Source organism: Corvus cornix, chromosome 1 (genome assembly GCF_000738735.6).
Source record: "Corvus cornix cornix isolate S_Up_H32 chromosome 1, ASM73873v5, whole genome shotgun sequence".
Classification (NCBI taxonomy): domain Eukaryota; kingdom Metazoa; phylum Chordata; class Aves; order Passeriformes; family Corvidae; genus Corvus; species Corvus cornix.
This window is the reverse complement of record NC_046332.1, coordinates 104,875,507-104,898,326: the sequence shown is the minus strand read 5'-3', so window position 1 is coordinate 104,898,326 and position 22,820 is coordinate 104,875,507. Positions and strand designations below refer to the sequence as shown.

The window sequence follows — 22,820 nt, the reverse complement described above, 5'->3', positions numbered from 1 at the left end:
CCCAGTTTTTGCAGTATTTTAACCCCTTTGCATATTTGCACTGGCAATATATTTTTTTGTTTTAAAGAAAAATTTATCTGCTGATCATGTATATGGCTTTATGCCAAAAAAAGGATATTCACTCCTTGTATTTAATACAGGAAGACAACTAGTCCTTTTGCTTTTCACTCACAGAATTCTGAAGCTTCTTTAGGTGATGTAAGGAGAAGTCTTACTGGTTTTGTGTTTACTTAAATAATCCATTAAATGCTTGCTGTTTGTGAGGAAAAATATTTTGATGTTGAAAACTGTAGATTTTCTAAAAGCAATATCAGCAGGAATGTGAAAAGAAGGATTAAGTGACTTAAACACCCACATTTTTAAAACATTCAGAAATAATAATTTCCAAGTGTTGACCACTTTGTTACCCTTGTAGACATTTGTGGCTGACTAAGTTTTAAATATTTTTAAGGAATTGCCAGTTGTAGGGAGATGTATAAAATTGGAGCCGTTAAAGGTGTTCCCTAAACACAGGTGGGTTTTCTTTCTCAATATTTCAGTGATTCCTGCCTTGTTAGATTGAAAATTTGAAGGATAGTAACAAATGATTTTTTTTTTGCACGTATATTTGTCTTATTTATATTTAATCAGAATTAAAAAGGAGGTCGCAAAAAAAATTCCCCACATCAGTGCAGTGTCTGTGCCAAAGCAACAGAATCACAGATTGACAGACTAGTTGAGGTTATAAGGGGCCTCTGGAGATCATCTGGGCCACCTGCAGGGCCACCTAGAGCCAGTTGCCCAGTACTCTCTAGTGCTGGTTTGGTTGGGGGGTTTGTTTGTTTGTGTTTTGGTTGGTTTGTAGCTTCTGTTTGTTCATGGGTTTTGTTTGTTTTGGGTTTTTGTTTGTTTGTTTGGAGTATGATTTACTTGTTTTGATCCTTAAAAGCAGCACTGGAGGTGCATCTACCACATGTCTTTGCTTAACTTCACTTGCCAACTTTTCCTTTTTGCTTCTTTGAGGGTGGTGAAAGAGGCCTTTCTTTTAGGGCCATCCTGTGTACAAGTTAATTTCTCTCCTTTTATTTGTGGAGTACCCATAATGTAATTATCTTTCTCAAGGGAAGGGCAAAGATGCTACTGTGTGTTTGGAGCTTGCTGCCGTGGCTTTTTTATGTTGTTCAGGTACACAGTAATGCACATACTGTTCTGAAGAAATCCTCTCAGTGATATTGCCTGTGTGATGGGATATCCCATTATTTCCAGAAGAATATATATTGCTTCAGCCACCTGGGGAATGTTGCTTCATTTTTGACTTTTTCTCCCCCCGATATACAGTTGTGTTACTCTGTTCTCGTTCTCACATTTGCGAATTCCAACTGTCCTTTCCTGTTTTTAACCCTGATCATGGAACTGATGCCGAGCCAAGTCTTAGTTGGTCTCCTGAAGCACTGTAACTTACACAGTTTTACTGTCTGAGAGTCCTTGTAACCTCTGAACCTCTTGGCTGATTTCAGATAGCAGTCAGAGTTGTTTCAAGTCTCTATGTTTTATGAAGATGAGTGGCAAGTGATCATTAAATCTCTTGAAGAGGGAAGAGTGAGGTATGAGCTCAGCTATTATTAAACATCAGAGAACTGGGGATGGGAGGAGACGAATTACAAGTGCTCCAACGAAAGAAGGAAAAAAGCTAATATTGGTGCTTACCTTTTTATTTGATATGAGAAATCCAATTAGAAAGCAAAATCCTGTAAAGTCAGGCTCTATGCTTCCTCTTCAGTTGGTTGCTTCTCTTTGAGGTGGTAAGAGTTAGTGAAGTGCTTCTTTCCTCATCTGCTTTTGTGTAAGAATTGGCAACAACTAAGAAAAATATCTGATGGTAATTTTTCTTTCTGGTAGGCATTTGATGTTGAGGAATAAGAGTTTCACAATATGAGGTTCCAGAGCAGTTTGCATGTTTCTTTTTGTCTTCAGTGACATTGAGGGGAAGGTGCCATCATGAATACTGGTGAGAAAGTGATTGGATTATCATTTTTGTTCTTGTGCTCCTGCTCTTACTTTCAGGAATTTGAATTTTGTGAGAAGGCCTTAATTGTAATGAACACTCCCAGCATTGACTTTATTTTGCACAGAACCCATTATTAGGCTTCAGCAGTGTGGGAGTGGTGCTAATTCCATGAGGTGTGGCTACAAACACCACTCACCAGATTAGTTTTGCACAGACAAAGGGTGTCTCCAGTTTGATTTTCCAGGATGGTGCTGAGGAGTGAAGGAGAGGAGATGATTATCCATTGATGAGTCTAATAAAATGCATTCCTGTTACAATGGCAGCAGCCAGAATGTGGTACTTGAAGAAGTGGGGGTAAGTGGTAACTGCTCCCTGAGGCTGTGAAACGTGGGCCACTCTAGAGTCACTTCTGGATCCATATATTTGTGTGAAGTTTTATGATGTTGAGAATCTGCAGGTTTTTCTAATTGTTGGTATTATTTAGCTTTTCATGTGGGTTACCAGTACCAAAACATTATTAGCTTTACTTGTTATAGGAAATTCAGAGTTAAATGCAACAAATATCTGAGGGAAAGTTGCAGTGTAATTTAAGGTGGGATGAAGAGGAATAAAACAAGATGAATCAATTATAATAGTAAATTAATGTCAAATAGGGAAGTTGTTGCTCTTTCTCTCTCTTCCTGCTCAAGTATGTGCCCTGCCCTCTGCATCACGTTGGTTCGTGTGCCAAACCCCACAATGTCAAGTCAGAAGTCAGCTCACTGGGAATCAGAAAGATGTATAGTTTTGAGGTTTTGTGTGTGCTGGGGAGTGGGGTGGTCATGTTTGTGTCGTGTCTTTTTCACGTCTGTCCCTCCCTGCTCTTAGTTTATTTTTTAGTCATGTTTATGAGTTGAATGGACTTTCTGGAGAAGCCAAATGAACCCCAGAAATGGCTCAAAGTAGGCAGCAGGAGCTCAGGTCCCAGAATGAGACAGAGAAGGAAAATGGCGTGTGCTGTTGTCCTTTGAAGAATTGTTAATTGGTTCAAGCTGCCTTGTGCAACTTCACCATACATAAACCCAAGGAAGTTGAGCAACATTTTGAGAAATTTCTGGATTTTGAATAGGTTTTTATTTTGATTATTGAATATTTATCTTTCTTGACTTTAACAGGGTAGGATCCTGCTACTCTTAGATTTCTTTTTGGTTTATTTACAGTTTAATTATAGCTTGCATACAAGTAATACTATATCTGCAAATGCTTAATGAGCAATTGAGCTTCACTAAGCCCACAATACAGAATATTATTTTTTGTGACTTATTCCTGTCAGTGCTTCTTATTGCCTTAGTATTTTGTACTTCATAAATCTCATAATCTAATATTAATCACTGTAGTAAGAAACAGGGGGGACATGATGGGACTGTGTTTTTACAGGAGAAGTGAAGCACACAATATCAAATAGTATCTCTGAAAATGTTCATTTTCCTTCAAATAACTTTTGAGTAATTTGACATAGATTTTAGAACATAATACTTTTTTTTTTTTTTTTTTTTGATCATACCATGTGCAGATCTACTGAAGCTTGTTTCTGAAGTTAAGGAAATTTGGCTTCCTTTTTGAAACCTTTGCTATTCATGAGTGGGTGTTTTATTGCTCCCCTGAGATAAATTCTTTAGAAAGATTGATGGAAGGGAGAGGAAAAAAACCATGACAACCTTTTTAGTTCATTATATGACCATGAATTAACTTGGAGTAAGGAATCATTTTGGCAGTGTTGCATAGTTATTTTTGTTCATTACCCTGTCTTTGAAATGAGAATATTTGGTTGGGGGAGAAATATTTAAAGTTTGTGTTTTAAGTTTTTTCCTAAGTTGATTCTTCAGCCAGAGAGAAAACAAAAAGAATGGTGAAGACTTTTAAGTCCTAATCAAAGCAATCTGAGTTAGGATTTATCTGGTCAGGAAGGGCTTGTAATATGTTATTAGAAATTATGATTTATTTTTATTTTTTTATTTTTTTTTTCTTCCCCCCAGGTGATTCATGGCAGGGGACGTGGAAGGGTTTAGCTCCTCCATCCATGACACCAGTGTCTCTGCAGGATTCAGAGCACTGTATGAGGAGGGATTGCTTCTTGATGTCACACTTGTCATTGAAGACCACCAATTTCAGGCCCATAAAGCACTGCTTGCCACCCAGAGTGATTACTTCAGGATTATGTTCACAGCTGACATGCGAGAACGAGATCAGGACAAAATCCATTTGAAAGGTCTGACAGCTACAGGCTTCAGTCATGTCCTCCAATTCATGTACTATGGAACTATTGAACTGAGTATGAACACTGTTCATGAAATCCTTCAGGCTGCCATGTATGTCCAGCTTATAGAGGTGGTAAAGTTTTGCTGCTCTTTTCTCTTAGCTAAAATCTGCTTAGAAAACTGTGCAGAAATTATGAGACTTCTGGATGATTTTGGTGTAAACATCGAAGGAGTCAGGGAAAAATTGGATTCCTTTCTGCTAGAGAATTTTGTGCCACTCATGTCCAGACCTGACTTCCTTTCATATCTGAGCTTTGAGAAGCTCATGTCTTACTTGGATAATGATCGTCTGAGCAGGTTTCCAGAGATAGAGCTGTATGAAGCTGTTCAGGCCTGGCTGCGCCATGATAGAAGACGCTGGAGGCATACGGACACCATCATTCAGAACATCAGGTTTTGTTTGATGACACCATCCAGTGTTTTTGAGAAGGTTGGTGCATTTGAAAAGCAATAGGCAGGATTCATCATTTAGCTAGGGCAGCATGCCAGTAAATAGGTAAGATTCCTGAAGCTATGAGAAGGAACAGAATTATAGCGTTTATTTTTCTAATAAAGAAAGGCATAGAAGGCAAACATCTAAAAGTATTGTCTTTGGTTATTAGACAATAATACCTACAGTGGCTGGAGAACAGGTATGTTTGCAGTACATGCTTATACATGACTTTATATGGAAAAAACATTTTGAAGTAAGGTCACTTTTATCTAGTTTAATTTCAAACGTTCTTAACTGTTTTCCACAAGTTGCTTCTTGCTTTCCAGAGGCTTTAGACCTGCACATAATATGTAGGGTATATGTTATAATAATTGTTATCAATATAATGAAAAATAGTGACTGTAGATCTTATGTGGCTTAAGTACAGGGGAGGGTTATTTAAAAATGAAAAGTAGCATCTGCTCTTAAATCTGCAGAGTGTTTTTGTTGTTGTTGTATCCTCAGTGCTTGTGCTGTTACACAGCAGTTAGAAGTAAGCCCCGATCCTGCAAAGTTACACATACGCTTGGTTGTACACAAGACATAACACAATCAAAAAATTATTGTGTCAAATGTAATGATTTACTTTAAATATAAGAGGACTCTTTGTAGCAGGTCATCTTATAGTTCAACTGTTCATTGTATGTAGTAAGAGGTAAAAGAGAACTTGCTTTTTCTACTCTTCTGTTGAAGAACAGACAAAAATATATTGGTTTTAGTTCTTGAGAATCTCTGAATATTTGTTAACAGTAGAAAATTACAGTACTTTGTAATCTGTTCTCTTGCAGGTTAGTAACAGTGTTCAGGTTAGGAATTCCTTGAGCTGTGCTGTTTTAACAATGTTAATTTTGTGTGATAAGATACAACTTCTGTATTTTTCACCTCTCAGCAGATTAATAGGAGTTCAGACCCCATGTTTTTTGTTGTGCTTCTTACAAATTAACCTCCCATATATTTTTACTTTAGTGTCTAGTGAATATGCAGAGAAGGTTGTATTGGTTTTGGTGGTTTTAGGGGCCACTGGATCATCCAAGCAGTAATTCTTATACTTATTTCAGTTTCAGATTATAAGAGCTATTAATTACTTCAGACTAGTGAATTTTTATGTTTTGAATTTTTTTCTCTGCTGTGAACTGAGTATAGGAAGTAATAATACATAAAATATATTTATGATGCTATATTAAACTATAGATATAAAATAAATACCTAAACATATTTTAGAGCACTAACGTAATGTTTATATTGGGTTAAAACATTTTTAACTAGTAAGAGCTAGCTAATGCTACAGTCTGCATTGTAGTGTCTTGTGTCTTTTAAATAGTGCTTTTATCATATTATTACATCATTTAAGCTCTTCAGTAATAAAACAGAATTTACAACATACTTTTTTGAGGTTAATCTAACAGGGCAGGATTTGTGTGAGACTGCTTCAGCCCTATGAGTTTTGGGGATACAATCTCAAGCATCAAGCTGTCTTCAGTTAAATTTCTGTAAGTGAAAGTGTATGTTGGTCTTCAGCATTATATTTGGGTATAACTTCTGGAGTTGGTTTTGATATTGTTGGTATAAATCCTGCATACAGTGCTTCTCATGTTTTATCTTCACAGGCACAATAGGTACAACTTCAGGAGAGACGTTGTTTTCAGCATCCCAGATTATATATCTACATGTAAAAGCTTTGTCTGTGAATACCCTTCGTGTTAATTGTATGTGGGAGCAGAGAAAAGCCAGTGCAGATTATGGAGTGAGACAACTCAGCAGAGGGAAGCAGAGCTAATTATGTCATTTGTTACTGCAGCTAGGAATGTATTTGTGTTCTACCCTGGCTAGAGAGTATTAAGTTATCCAGCATGACAAGTGACAAAGGACAACTGCAGTTGCAGCCAACATCAGAATATAGAACACTTTATTTTTTTAAATAAAAGAGTGCGTCTGTTCACTGTTCTGGCAGTAACCCGGGGAGAGCTTCTTTCTTCTCTGTGTGGAATGGGGAAATAGTGGTAAAACTGCCTTTTTTGGAGATTCACAAACAGAATCCACCCTTTTCCTGAGGCCAGCACATACTAAATGCATAAATGTACCAAATAAAGTCTGAGTTTGACTCTGCCAGTTCAGCTAACTCTGTATTTGCTACACACTGGCTGGCTTGTCATATGTACTTTTATGTAATCTTTCTAATGGACATTTCTCAGATGCCTGTCACTGTAGTATATAAATAACTTATATAACGTTGCAAGTCATGATAAGGATACTTTCGGCCTCTCAAGCCATTCTGTTCCTTACATCATTTTTTTGGAGAGGTACACAATTTATAAATGAAATCAGTGACTCTAGATTAACACCTGGAGTCTGATGTGCGTTTAGAGTGCACAAGTGAAGGTACAGCCTGTTTGCTTACTGCAAACTGTCCTGGAAGAATGGCTTCTGAAGTATGAGTAGATACTCCTTTTGTTCCTCAGCCCTTAAAGTACATGCAGATGTATGAGAGAAAATTGAAAGATAATCCAGTAAGGATTTAGGGAATAGTTAGAAAGTGAAGGCAAAGTGTTTGGGGAAAGCACAAGTTTCACTGTCCACTTTGTGCTTTCATTTTAATGAAACATGTCCATGGCTCTGTAAGTCTTGAGGAATTTTGGAGATAGAAGTTGGAGTGCCTTTCACCTGGATCATTGAGTTAATCTCCATGTTACTGGAGGCAACCATGTAATGATCTCTCTGATAAATATTGCTTAAGCTTCATTTAGTTTCTGTGTACTACTCAGATGGAAATGTTGTTTCAAAACCCGTGTCCTTAAAATCCAGGGGTTTTTTATGTCCAGTCTGTAAGGTTTGTTATGACTAGCCCATGCTGATTTATAAATGGCAAGCTTAAATGAAAAACTTACTAATCATTACATTCATCAGCTTCTGGTGTAGAGGTACAGTGCACATTGTCTTTGAATATCTGCTGTCCTGTGCCTAGAAAATAATAATTTTTGAGAAGATGTCATTGTAATTTTATGTTAATGTGACTTTACCTTTCTTAAATGTGTTGAATTTCTTTTTTTTTTTCCCATTTACCTCCATGTCTAGTAGTACATGTGTATCTACTTATACAACTTTGTCTGCTGAAGCTTATAATAAGAAGTGTGGGTGAGGTTAGGGGACCCCTCTTACTGCAGATAGGTGCTGTGCTTAATATTTTTGGATGTTAAGGTTATTGTTGATTTGAATAGATTTCCTAGCAGTATTTATTATGTGCTGAGCTTCTTAATTGTGGCATATAGATTGTTGACTCCACTCTGATTTGAGAGATTAGATTGAGTTAGACTCCAGCTTGACTTTGATGAATTCAGTTTTTAAAAAGGAACAGCCAAGTAATCAATTTGAGGGCATTGTCCTTGCTGCACAGAGGCTGTGCCTTTCTATGGTTAGGCTGAAATTACTTAAGTGATTTGTAACACTTGTAGAACAGTCCTTCAAAGCCCTTCACTGGTACTGACCAGTTCTCATACTGGCTTATAATTGTGATTAGAATATGGTCAGAGATAAGTAGATGTGAAAATAATAAGGATCTTTGTTAGCAGAGTTGATGGACCTTAGTTTTTATTCAGGTTAATCTCTAGTAAATTAAGTTTGATTTTTTTTCAAGAGTAAGAATTTGGTCTTTAAAAGTGTGATATGGATGCCGTCATTGTTCATTGGAAAGGTGGAACATTACTTTTGTACTCCTACTAGCTGAGTTTCAGTTGCATCACATGCACATTCAGAATTGGCAGGCTTAGAAAACTTTAGCACAATAAGTTAGAATCTTTAAAATAGGTCTCTGTTTACATGACTAGAAGTGATTAAAGTCACAGTATGAGCCGTGGAGATTTTTCTGTACTTTTCTTTTTGTTTGTCTTTGGGGTTTTTTTACCAGTTCTACAGAAGGAAGCAAGTTAATATCCACTCATATAATAACATTAAAATTTAGTTGCCAGGTGCACAAATAATAGCTGTTTAGTTTGGGCAGTTCAAAAGAGGCCTTTCTTTCTGCTTTTGAAAGCTTTTTCTTATAAACCTAAGTAAAAAGAATACAAACAGAGCAGTAACTATAAAAGGTTATGTGAGGATTTTTTTTTTTTAAAGCCATATACTGAAGTAAAACATGTTACAGAACATTTACCTTGCATTTCATTGCTCTTACTGCAGCTTATTAATTAGTGTAATTTTTTTGGGGGAGGAGGAAAGTTAATGAACATAATATGGGACACAGCTGGTCTTTTGTGGAGATCACTTTTCAAATTAGAAATTAGTGGCTTAATTTTTTGTTTTACTTCTTCATATAATATAAATGGAAGATTCTGAGATTCCCATAGCTGCTACAACTAGAAAAGCATGCATTGCAATACAGCAGAAAAATAGGCAATGATTAAAAGCTGCATTAATTTGGAAAGCCAGCAGTTTTTATGGAGTGTTTCACTGATTTAAAATGAAGAAGAGAAAATGCATTAAAGCTCAAATTTACTGTGACTGGAAGGATAGTGGTGATTTTGGTATTGACTGCCTAGGGGGTGAGTAGAGGGGTGGATGTTTTTAATTATTTTTACATCTTTTATTATGGAATGACACATTTGATTTAGTTTATGCTGTTCTCAGTCTGTGTAGCTAAAAGTCTGACTGTGAACCACTGTAACTGGTAGTTAATACATTGAGATAGTTCTTATTCTCCATCTCTGCATATCTTGAGGAAACTCTTACATTACATATACATGTCCCAGTATAACCTCTTTAAAAAGGTTTTCTCCAGAAAATTAAACAAAGAATAGGAAAGAATGTAAAGAATGTAAAAAACCACACAAGCAAAGCTTTAGCACTTGGATTAAATTCCATTTTTTACAGTAAGACTGGGGTGGATAAGGAAGTCCGACTTAAAATGCCTTTTTGAGACCCTTCAGCAAGATAACAGAACAGTTTTTCTTTAAACTTCAAAAATGCTTTGAAGCATTTATATATTTTTATCAATTCAGAGTTGATGATGTACTCTTTAGGAATGCACATTTGTTTTGCTTCAGGGTTCATGATGATTAATACACGTTTCCATCTGCTTTGCAGAAATCTCTGTGTTCTGCTTGAGTGTTGGTAATTATGGACACATTCCTTCCAGAGCTTCTACATTTGAACTTAACAGGAAAATTGGTCTATTGATAAGCACTTAGATATTTGCTGATCATCTTCTTGTTGCTACTTACAGGTAGTGGCAAAGCCTACTTTTGAAAGCTGAGGGCTTTCCTTCTGCATGTTTTGGGTGTCAGATAGAAATTCACACAAAAGGCCATGTGCTTTCATCTGCTGACATGCACAACTTACAGTTGTTTTAAACACCAAACTACCTAAAGTTTAATGTTTCTCTTTTTTGATTTTACACACAAGTAATGACAATTACTGTAATATTGTTTGAAAGTGTAGGCAGAGGGTTTTCCTTACTGTGCTGAACAGGGCTTTCAAATAATTCTGGGATATTTCACAGTATGACTGAAAGTGGGCCAAATGACCTACTTTTGCTTTGTTTTCATTTGCATCAAGCAAGCATGAGCAGTCTGTACTTTCCTAGGCATATCCTAACATTCATCTTAGACCATCCTTTGAGCCTCAGCAGAGGTACTGCTCCTGTGAGAGGCAGTGTTGTGTTGGTGAAAGGTGGATAGCTAAAACCAGGGATATTTTTCCTCAAGAGCCAAGTCTAGGAATGTTCCAGTTACCTTTTCTTACCAGAATCGAGGTAGTCAATCACTCTTGCTTTGTGGGATTTTTTTTTCTGCATATTGTAAGAATTGCTAGTGCTTGTGTATTTTCATGTTCACCTCTTCAAACTTGTGCATGTTGAAGCTTCCCCATGAACTTCAGTCACAGAGGGGTGTTAATAACTGGGAGTGGCATTTGCTCCTTGATGTCTTTTTTGTTTAAGGTAAGAGATTGAGGCTTTGCTTTGTCATGAGTGCCTTTGTCAAGATAAGCAGTAGTAAACAAATAGATTGATTCCCTGGTCATGAGGGTCTGTCTCTGGAATTAGAGACACACCTTGTTTCCTTTGGCATGCTCTCATGGGATGAGATTTAGGTTATGTGAAGGAGTAGAGTGATGAGGATGTAGGCTTATATTAATTCCAGTTTCTGGCTGGCATTCCAATTTCTAGATCTAATGACAGAGTTGTAAATGTTGAGGGAGAAAGAAAAACATTTTCTATCTCTGCCAAGCTTTATTGGTATGCTTCACGATGTAAGCATGTTGATCCTGTTGTCTTCCATAATTATCCAAGAAAGCCTGAACTGCATATAGGTGGAACAAAGATAATTTATATTTTTATTTAATTCCAAAGAGGATAGCTCCAGTTTGGGAATACCTGAAGTAGTCCTGCTGGTTTAGAATTTGAAAGTTCCTTTTAAAGATAAAGTAGCCCAGCCATGGTTCTTTGTAATTTTAACTTCTTTTTCATTTTTTGTAACCTTTGTATGTTATCATTTTTCTGTTCTGTGGTTCTCCCTGCCAGCATGTTTTCTGTAATTTATATTCAGTCTTTTCAGTCAGGCAAGGTATACAGTTTATTCTAACAAGTACCATATGAGCAGATCTTTGCATGATATATTCTTTATTTGCAACAAGAAAATAGAGCTGTTGTTCCCAGAAGAGTTTGGCTTACTGTGAATGTTCTGTAAGTACCATACCTGAGTAAACCATTTTGCTCCAAAATAGATTCTGGCAAAAACAGTAGGAAGAAGCTGGACATTGCTGCAAGAATAATATATGTGATCTGCCTGTGACCATCCTCTTTTTTTAAAAACAAAGATAAATTGAACTTGTCAAAATTAAAGTGGAGGAAAGAAAAAGCGTAAATAAAAACATCAAGTTACTGTCACTCTTGAGCTATATACATTGCTTTACAATAGTAGGTTAGTGTTCAGGGTTTTTTTTTGAAATCTGGTGTTTCAAACTGTCTCAACTGTGCAAATTATGTTCAATAAGAACAGTTCAAAAGATTTTTTTAAAAAATGATTCTTTGACAGCAGAATGTCTTAATTACTATACAAGGAAGAGATGATTAACAGACAGCTAACAAAATTTTAATAGTATGTGTTTATGGAACAAGCAGCTACTTTATTCACAAGGTATAAAGAACATTAATTTCCAAATTGCTTTCCATATATGTCAAAATTCACACCACCAACCCTGAGGCGTTTTTTCTTTGGGACAAAGAATAGGAGATGGGGTAAAAGATACTTAAAAATAGCTTCTGGTGTTACCTTGTGGTCACTTGAAATTTCAGAATGGCCTCAGATTTTTTTCAGAGCATTGCTTCTTCTTTGGAGCTGGTAGGTACTAAAGGGTTTCAGACTGTTTGAAAGCAATCCAATTTTGTGTGAAAGAAACTGGGATTTAGGATCAAATCTGATCAAGGATTTGTGGATTTGGCAACGTCTAGCAGGTTTTATTTGTTTTAGAAGTGTGATTCAGAATGCTGCGTTACACCTGACTGTACAGGAAGAGTGAAGCCTCTGAAGAGATTCCCACAGTGAGCTGAGGATGCCTGGAGCTAGATTAATTAAAATGTTCAAGACAGGGATGTGTTTTGGAATGGTCTCAGGACCAGCCTCACGCACTTAAATTGGCTTAGATAGTAGGAAGGGTTCCAGAAAGGAATTCTTATTTTCCCCCGTGCCTACAACTCCAATAAAACTGAGCATGGATGGCTCGTAGGTTGTATCTCTCACCTGGGAAGTTCAAACCTACCTCTGCAATTTGCCAAAGAAATGCACAACCAAAGGATTATATGTTGAGATGTTTCCTTCTTGTGTTAAAGGCATGTGTTAACATGTGGAGACACAAAGAGGGGAAACCATAAGGTCAACATCATGATGAGTGGTTGGCGTAAGCACATATTCTGAAGGAAGGGGGTTGGGTACCTTCCCTTCCCACCCCATGGCAATTAAATAGCTCTGTGAGCAGAGCCTAGCATTTGGGAGCTCAGACTTCATTTGTGAGAATTCAGAAAAAAACCAGACTAGAGCAGACCTTGGTAACCACAGAATAGGTGTGTAGAGTGTCTTTGAAACCCAGGAAAAGAGTGAATTTTTAATTTGGGTGCTTTATGGATTAAGCAGAAGATGAACAGAAGCTGTTTTCAGGAGAAGGAATAATGATTTTTAGACTTGGGGATTTCAGTTGTGCCTAATTCCAGCATAAATTCTGCATGTGATTACTCTGCTGAAAATGTTAGTCACTGCTCTTAATCACTAAATTGCCTTCTGGATTTTGGATAACAATACATCAGTTTAAACCTTCATGCATAAATGCAATTGCTCTCAAGATTGCCTGAATGAAACGAAGTAAAATAATCTTCTAATGACACATAGTGCTTTAGGTTTTCTGGATTGTTTCTCTTGGTCAGAATTTTAATATCTTTTAAATGTATTCATAGGTAAAAACATCAGAGTTTTATCGATACTCCCGGCAGCTGCGACATGAGGTTGACCAAGCCATGAATTACTTTCATAGCGTTCACCAACAGCCTTTGATGGAAATGAAATCGAACAAAATTCGTTCTGCCAAACCCCAGACTGCTGTATTTAGAGGAATGATAGGACACAGTATGGTAAACAGTAAAATTCTTCTCTTGCACAAACCGAGGGTCTGGTGGGAACTGGAGGGTCCTCAAGTACCTTTACGACCAGACTGCCTTGCCATTGTAAATAACTTCGTGTTCTTGTTAGGTGGGGAAGAACTGGGGCCAGATGGTGAGTTTCATGCTTCATCCAAAGTGTTTAGATACGACCCAAGACAGAACACTTGGTTACGAATGGCAGACATGTCTGTGCCACGTTCTGAGTTTGCTGTTGGAGTGATTGGCAGGTATGTTTATGCAGTGGCTGGGAGAACCAGGGATGAAACGTTTTACTCAACTGAACGGTATGATATTACTGAAGATAAATGGGAATTTGTGGATCCCTATCCAGTCAATAAGTACGGACATGAAGGGACTGTGCTTGGTAACAAGTTGTATATCACTGGTGGAATTACATCATCTTCAACTTCTAAGCAAGTGTGTGTGTTTGATCCCAGTAAAGAAGGGACAGTAGAGCAGCGAACACGGAGAACTCAAGTGGTCACTAACTGCTGGGAGAACAAATGCAAAATGAATTATGCAAGATGCTTTCACAAAATGATTTCTTACAATGGTAAGCTTTATGTCTTTGGTGGTGTCTGTGTGATCCTGAGAGCCTCCTTTGAATCTCAAGGATGTCCATCTACAGAGGTTTATGACCCCGATACTGATCAATGGACTATATTGGCTTCTATGCCAATAGGTAGGAGTGGTCATGGTGTAGCTGTTCTGGACAAACAGATAATGGTTCTTGGAGGCCTTTGCTACAATGGTCATTACAGTGATTCGATTCTCACTTTTGATCCAGAGGAAAACAAATGGAAAGAAGATGAATATCCAAGGATGCCCTGCAAGCTGGACGGCTTACAGGTCTGCAGCCTGCACTTTCCTGAGTATGTTTTGGAGCATGTTAGACGGTGCAGCTAAAACAGAATGAACAATCCCATGAAACACAAAAGAGCTATACTAATTCATTAAAAAAACTGCAAACCAGTTGAATTCCTGCAGAGACATTTCCTTGTGTATAAGAACAACTGCTAAATGCTTAAGAGAAACAGGATGTACAGGGAGTGTACTTACCACGTTTATTAGAAAAGGTGATAGTTGGTCTGATCTTGTGAAAGCTTTGTTGTTTTTTTTTTTTTGTTTAACAAATGTAATTGTTAGTATGAGACAAAATATATTTTTGAGTCTGCCTTTTTTTTTTTTTTTGTAGTATTTTATGTCCACAATGTGGTCTCTTTTTTTTAATGGCCATTATACCGCTATGCTTTTGAAATAAGTTGAGTTTGACAAAATATTTGTGAAAGGAAAAGAAAGATGTTATTTTCACTCTTTATTGAGCATCAAAATACACATCATCATCTGTACTAGGGTACAACCAGGTATAAAGTAACAAAACCAAACCATTTCTGTATTTCATGTTGTCTTTTAGATGCTTTTCCCATTAACTGCGAAGTACTCTCAAATTTACTAGGTGTTTTTGTTTTCCCTTCTTTACTTTGGAGAAAAATTTTAACCCCTTTGCATGACCTTTTTCCTGGTTTTGTATAGTTGTACCAGTAAGTCTGCCAAAATGCAAATTACACATTTTCTACTAAATTGAAAACAAAGCATTTTTATATTCAAAACACTATTTCTATGCTGCCTTCTATTGTCTGTGTTGTGTTTGTTGGTGAGTAAAAAAAATGTATACACACATGTGCATACACTGTAAAAACTGTATATAAATGCATCTTTTTATGTGCAGTTACAATATTATATTTTAACTAGTGCACAGATTCAGCCATATCTGTTGAATTTAAGGTATTCCTTAATGAGCTAAATAATTCAAGGTTCTGAAGTGAAAAGGCCTCATGTGGTATCAAAGTATCTTATCTTTAGTATATACTGATTGATTCAGTAACCTTAAACTCTTTATATTGTTGCTACGTAATGAACTGTTGATTATTTGTTTTTTTATAAATTATTTTTAGAAAGTAAACTCATTTTACCTGAGTTTCTTTTTGGTTTCAATGTGCTGCCTGGTTTTCTTTTTTCATTAAAATGGAAAACATCAATAAGCAAATGCTCAGCACTGCTGCAACCCACAGTTATTTTTGGAACTGGATGCTGGATATACTGCAGTTTATTGTCAGTACTTTGCTTATATCCGCACTTCAATATGAGTACTCATATTGAAGTGGTATAATATTATTATTATTATTATTAACTTTTAAGAACTACTGTGTTTTGAAAATACGGAGTTAGGTGATTGGTTTGTTAGTATAATTTCTGTTTCTTTTATAAAAACCTACACAACTATGGCTACTGACCTTGGAGTGCCTGAATAGAGATGGCTGGTCCAAGGGGGCTTTGAATATTCCATTGTGTTAATTTGCAGGTATAAGTGACAGCAGATTGGTAAGAATTATCTGCCAAGACATAAATAATAACAGTAATTGCATTTTGACTATCTTTATGGATATGAAATTAGCCACTTCTAGAACCTAAAGGAGAGATCTGGGGAAGCTGAAGGCTCACAGGTAGTTCAGATGCTGAAACATGCGGCTGCATATTTTGTAAAATCTAACGCTGCTGTGCTTCATTTTAAGCAATAGATTTTACTTTATATGCAGCAATGCAAAACCACTTTATTCAGCATCTTCCAGTCAGAATTCACTGTAGAAAAGGAGTGTACAGTACTCAGGGAGTTCAAAAGAATGCACTTACAAAGGGACCAAAATCACCCTAAGTTTTCCATGTTAAAAATAATTCCTACTTCTGTAAATGAAGTTTGAAATAATAGAAGTTAAAACAATGTGTAAAACTTCTCATATTGCGCTCTGGTGTCTTTGTAGGAATTATGTTTTGGGTTGAAATGTGAGTATTTGGAGCTATATGGCAAGTCAGCAGATATTTAGGGTTTGTTTATTGTTAGAAATGATTTATTAATTGAGTATTTTCGTATGTTTTAAAAGAAAGAGAGAATGTTTGCCATCATAGCTGTAGTGATAAGTTATTTACAGCAGAAGAGACTGGACCAAATATTGATATTCAGCCTTCTGATGCAGACTAGTTTGCAGCTAAATTCGTCTTTCTTAATAAGAATTCAGTTCACTGAATTAGAAATCTAATTTCTTGATAGCTTAACGCAAATGTGGCTTACACTAAAACCTCAGTTCCACTGTGAGATTTGTGTGTACGTCACCCTACATGGGTAGAGATAAACTGACTCTGGTAGGTGCTGGCTGTGTGCTCACTGTACATAGTTCATGGGGTATTGGGGCACAAGAGAAAAAAAACAAGGTAGTTTTTGTTTTGTTTTGTTTTTTGTTATTATTCTCTTTGTCACCAGCTCATTTTTCAAAAGTTAATGGGGCAGCAAAAACTAATCCTTTGTGAGGCAGCTGTCATGGGCACGTTACATAGAGTAGAGCACTTTACGTGGGGCCAGTGCCAGTGTGGGGAGAGGCCCTGGCTCTGGATCTCTGGTGGTCAGGAGTCAGATGTCTGAGAGACATGGCCAAGACTTTATTAAAAGTAATGATAAGGATAGGGGTGTCTCAAGTTGCATTTTTGAGTCTGCATTTAAGCATCTTCTGAAGCTCTGTGTGCTCAGCAACTGCCACTAAAGTCATTGGTGAGTGTTGACACTTGAAAAATGAAGAACCAATTGGTTTTGGTGCTCTGCTTTTAAGCTCATATTTATCTTCAGGTGTCCAGTTCTGAAAGATCTTGTTCAGGATTGTAGTAATGATAGTAGCAATTGTTCTGTGAAATCGTAATTGAACTGTTGGTTTCAGCTTCCCTGAAGTTGTGTCTCCATTGAGAGGCTGGCTGTAACCTTTCCAGCATTAGGGATGGTTGGAATTTGCTTGGGATTAGAATGGTGGGGATATGTGAGAATGTTTTGTCAGTTTACATTTCTAGTGCTTTTATTTTTCAGACCTGAAATACAAAAATTAGCTTCTGTTCTCTTTTATACTGCAATGGAACTTTTGAGGCAGTTACTTTTGTTACTTTGTATATTGGAGGGATTTTTTCTAATTGAAAATTTTTTTATGTTTGCTCTAAGTATTTAGCTCCAGATAATTTAGTACCTTAATAGGAACAAACCTAAGCTGGCTAATGAGAATTGTCTATTACTATCAAATTTTGAGCATTATGGTCAGATTAAGATGGGTTTTAAAAAACATTTAAATGCTTCTCATTTGTCAAGGAAGTTATGATCTTTGGTTATTAGGTTTGGGGAGGTTCTCCTGTTCCCATCTCATTGTGGAATACCAGCAAACCTAATGTCACCCACATATTTTAAAATTCAACATAAGACTTGCTTTGGAAGGCAAGTGTACTTGCCTTTTTTTAAAAAAGTGGACATAGTGAGTTACAATCTAGAGGGTTTTTTTCGCACCTATACAAAAATGTATCAGCTTCATTTCTTAATTTAGCAACCAACTTCAGGAGGAAATTTTCTTTTCAAACAAGACAATGGACAAAAAGCACAGTGTTCCTGTAAAGGGACTGGATACTGCCAGTTCCCATTTCGTGTGCTCCTATGTCTGTTTTTAGGGGGCAGATTTTTTTTTTATAAGTACTGCATAAGGAAAAAATAGCTCATTTTCTCCCACAAAGTGTTGGTAGTTTCATTGTGGAAGGTATCAGCTGGCAAAAATAAACTTTAGGAATTTTTTCCCCATGAATTCAGCTGGAAGAAGGCAGTCCTTGGTTTTGCAGAGGTCCTGCTGTTTTAGAGAGCACTGCTAGCAAGTGGCAGCATATGAGCTACGTGGCAACTGCTTTTATGTTGCTTTCTTCTGAAAAACATGGATGCCCTACTTTCTGCAGTGTGATAGCAGTTAGAACTAGCTCTGAGGGTTTGACTGTAATATTTCCCTGGTTTCTGAGATTTGCAGCTATTTATTTTTGAGGCTCTCCTGCCTTAGAAACCCAAGTGCTGCATTTCCTCATGCTAATAATATGGTAACTACTTGTGTCAGGGATGAAGCTTCACTTGACACTCAGGAAACAAAGACAAAATTCAGCAGGTGCAAATTCAAATGATCTCAAAAACCCCATTGCTTAACTCATTATGTCCATTCTTCAGCAAAGGGAGCGTAAGCATTGTGGGGACACACTAACAGTTCTTTAGAAATAAACTTCCAGTTTGTGTCAGCCTGCATATGTCAAAGTCTTTTTAGAAGTAGTTGCATTTGTAGAGCTATTTTGCCTTTTTAATATACTTTTTCTTAAAAAAAACAAAAATAGTGAATCGGGCCCCAGATTGTTTTAACACTTGAGATGTGTACTTCACATATGTGAATAGTCCAGTACAAAGAAACAGACAACTGTAAGGTACTTAAAGGAAAACATAAAAGCGCAAGTGTTACTAAGCCTGTGCTTACGAGTTTATAGGGTTGGGGCCATCAAAGGAAACATCCCTCCTGCTCTCCTTCTGCTAATAAAAATAGATATAGGTGGTGAAGTTACTTGAATAAGCATCTGTCACACGTGGCAGGGTTTACTGAAGGAGAGTGGGAAAGAACATAACTGGAAAACACATCATCTATTTGAACAGCGCTTGCTGGTGTCCTGTAGCTAATATTCTGAGATTTTCATTCATGTTTGTTAAACAACTTGAAGCTGCTTAAAATAAATACTAATGACTACTTTTGCATCTGTATTCTATTTTTGAAAGTAGGTGAGTAACTTGAAAATTTCTATTTGTGTGGGTAAACTTCATAAAACCTAGTTGTATATGTCAGGTGGCAGAAAAACTAATTTGTTTTGAGCACAGCTTTCCTGTATGTCCCTCTACTAATTTTTTTTACACTTCTCTAAGTTCAATTTATGTAATCTTTTAAAAATAGCTTTCAAAAATCAATTCCAAGTACCTTTGGATTAATATTAAATTGGTAGCTAGGGGAAAATAATTTTTATTTGCAGATAGTTTTTATTTATAGCTCTGGTAGAAAAATCTTACTGTAAGTTTAGGAAATGCAGTGTTCTGTAGGACTGTAAAGTTAGCTACATTTAGGGGGCTTTTTTTACCTCAGTGGGACCCACCTAACTTTTATGTCAGTTCTGGAGCAGGTGAAGGGAAGAGTGAACTATGTTTTTATTTTAAATATTTTTCCCTATATATTGTTATTTTTGTAGATCTTTTTAAAATAAATTATTATATGCTGGAGATTGCAATTCCACTATAATATCCCACAATTCCAGTGTACAATATCAGATTGTTTGTATTGAAAAGAATGTATTTGATAAGTTAACAGGAAGAGTTATTTTCAAATTGTACTGTGTTTGTGTCTAGCTATTGGAAATACTTTTCCTATAGAAAATTAAAATTATATGTATATGACCTCATATATACATTTGGATTAACTGTCTAATGATTACCCTAGGGCTGCTATAAACTTCTCTAAATAATTTAAGAATTGCCTTTTTTTAACTGTTTTAAAGCATTTTTTCTTGTCTTTTTTTTTTTGGCAGAAAGTAATTTTCCCTTGCTATGGATACAGTATGCTCAGACTTGCATATGTGCTCTGTTTGGGTTTCAAGCTGAAAAAAATGTATAAAATGTGTATAAAGAAAAGTGTAAATAAAATATTTTTAATCTTTAAACATTCGTGTGTAAACTTTGTAATACTTAAAAGTGTAGCGGACCTGGATTACTTTCTCTAGGACTTCAGAGATGACTCAGTTAAACAGCTCTTCAAACTGTCTTGTTGCAATGTTTGTGTAAGATTTTGTTAAAGTTATCCCATCGTGCTGGATGTGCTTATAAGCGACATCAAGTTCTTCTCTTTAACTGTATTTTACAGTCTTCCCAATTTTAATTGCTGTAGTGCATTTATCTGTTTGCTCTGCATTTCAAGCTTGAATGAATGTTTGGAGTTGACTTGGTTGTTACATTTGTCCCCCAGTGTGTAAGCATGAATGTACTAGTTTGAAAAACAAACCAGTGGGAGGCACCAAGTCAGAATAACAATTTAATGGAAATTAAAGAAAAGGGGAAAAAAGGTAAAAGAAAAAAAACACCGTCAAATTGACAGAGTCAAGGTACAACCTGACACCCTGTTAGGCAGGGTGGTGGTAGCAGTCTGGTAGAATGGTGGCTGCAGTCCTCTGAAGCAGTGATTCTGTAGTAAAACAGTCTGCTCTTCCTCAGGAAGTCCAGTGGTGGCTGTGTAGCTCCTGTCCTCTGGAAATCCAGTGGGAAGCCAGTGTCTCTGGTGTTCAGCCTCAGATTATATCCACGATGGGATGCTTGGTTCCTCCCTCTGGGTGGAGCATCTCACAATGGGGTAATGAGTCATGAGGCCAAGTGTTGATTAGGCTCATTAACAGAAGATAGTCCGGAGGGAGTTATCTCTGAGTCAGGCGGCAGGACAATGATGGGCAATTAACAGAAAGATAGTCTGGGGGGAGGAGGCAAGGAAACACTGCCCCACCTGATTTCAACGGCTGATGGGGATGGTAATAGAATACACTGCAACCCAGGACATTATCCACCCCTTATTCTATTACCATCTACATTATCCCAAATCAATACCTTCTTAAACTCTAAAACACACATACATATATATATATATATATATATATATACACAGTGAAATCTACACACCGTTCTCACCTAAGATTAGGTCTCCTTGTGGTACACAACGGGTTTCCCCATCTTTCTGCATTACCCACCAAGTGCAACCAGGTCCTTGAGCAAAGACAATCCCACGGATGGGTTTGCCTTTGCCTGAGGTGGGATTAATCCAAACAGTCTTTCCTAAAATACCTCTCAGGTGTACCACAGGGACTCTATCTCCATCCACTGTGTGCAAGGGTTCAGACTCGGCAGGACCAGCTCGATTGATGGACCCTTGGGTATTGACTATCCAGGTGGCCTTTGCTAAGTTCACTTCCCAATTTTTGAAGGTCCCCCCACCAAGTGCCTTTAGGGTAGTTTTAAGTAGTCCATTGCAGCGTTCAACTTTTCCAGCAGCTGGTGCATGATAAGGAATATGATATATCCATTTGATACCATGTTCTCTGGCCCAGGTGTTGATGAGGCTGTTCTTAAAATGAGTCCCGTTGTCTGACTCGATCCTATCAGGGGTGCCATGTCTCCACAGGACTTGCTTTTCCAGGCCCAGGATGGTGTTCCGGGCTGTAGCATGAGGCACAGGGTAGGTCTCCAGCCATCCAGTGGTTGCTTCAACCATGGTCAACACGTAGTGCTTGCCTTGGCGGGTTTGGGGAAGGGTGATGTAGTCAACTTGCCAGGCTTCACCATACCTGTACTTTGACCATCGTCCACCATACCACAGAGGCTTCACCCGCTTGGCCTGTTTGATTGCAGCACAGGTCTCACAACTGTGGATGACCTGTGAGATGCTGTCCATGGAAAGGTCCACCCCTCGGTCACGGGCCCATCGGTATGTTGCATCTCTCCCCTGATGACCAGAGGCATCATGGGCCCAACGAGCTAGGAATAATTCTCCCTTGTGCTGCCAGTCCAGATCCACCTGTGATACTTTCACCTTGGCAGCTCGGTCCACCTGTTCGTTGTTGCGATGTTCTTCATTAGCCCGACTCTTGGGTATGTGCGCATCCACGTGTCGAACCTTCACGGTCAGCTTCTCTACTCGGGCGGCGATGTCCTGCCAAATCTCAGCGGCCCAGATGGGCTTCCCTCTGCGCTGCCAGTTGGCCTTTCTCCAGCGATCCATCCATCCCCACAGAGCATTAGCTACCATCCATGAGTCGGTGTAGAGATAGAGCCTCGGCCACTTCTCTCGTTCAGCAATATCCAAAGCCAGCTGGACGGCTTTAAGCTCTGCAACCTGACTCGATCCACCTTGTCCCTCGGTAGCTTGTGCAACTCGTCGTGTGGGGCTCCATACTGCAGCTTTCCACTTTTGATTAACGCCTACAATTCGGCAGGAACCATCAGTGAAGAGGGCATAACGTCTTTCAGTCTCCGGTAGCTCATTATATGGTGGGGCTTCCTCAGCACGAGTCACTTGCTCTTCCTCTTCTTCAGAAGATAATCCAAAAGTCTCACCTTCAGGCCAGTTTGTTATAATTTCTAGAATCCCAGGGCGATTCGGGTTTCCAATACGGGCACGCTGTGTGATGAGGGCGATCCACTTGCTCCATGTGGTGTCGGTGGCATGATGCGTGGAAGGAACCTTTCCCTTGAACATCCAACCCAGCACCGGTAGTCGGGGTGCCAGAAGCAACTGTGCTTCAGTGCCAATTACCTCTGAGGCAGCCTGGACTCCTTCATAGGCTGCCAAGATTTCCTTCTCTGTGGGAGTGTAGTTGGCTTCAGACCCTCTGTAGCTTCGGCTCCAGAATCCCAGTGGTCGGCCACGAGTCTCACCAGGCACCTTCTGCCAAAGGCTCCAGGACAGACCATTGTTCCCGGCTGCAGAGTAGAGCACATTCTTCACCTCTGGTCCTGTC

General features: G+C 38.0%; 1 protein-coding gene across 6 annotated transcripts in view; it reads left to right on the top strand.

The window, feature by feature from the left end:
- KLHL15 (kelch like family member 15) overlaps positions 1 to 19,982 on the top strand; it is a 28,537-nt gene extending 8,555 nt beyond the window's left edge. For 3 of the 6 annotated variants that reach the window (XM_039551660.1, XM_039551668.1, XM_039551667.1), the window contains 2 exons: positions 4,003 to 4,714; positions 13,194 to 14,303. In XM_039551660.1, the coding sequence (XP_039407594.1) occupies positions 4,010 to 4,714; positions 13,194 to 14,303 (1,815 nt within the window). In that variant the 5' untranslated portion in view covers positions 4,003 to 4,009. Of the gene's footprint in view, positions 1 to 4,002; positions 4,715 to 13,193 lie in introns of all 6 variants that reach the window. The other 3 variants (XM_039551665.1, XM_039551662.1, XM_039551656.1) reach the window with 2 other exon arrangements.
- Positions 19,983 to 22,820: the final 2,838 nt, after the last annotated feature.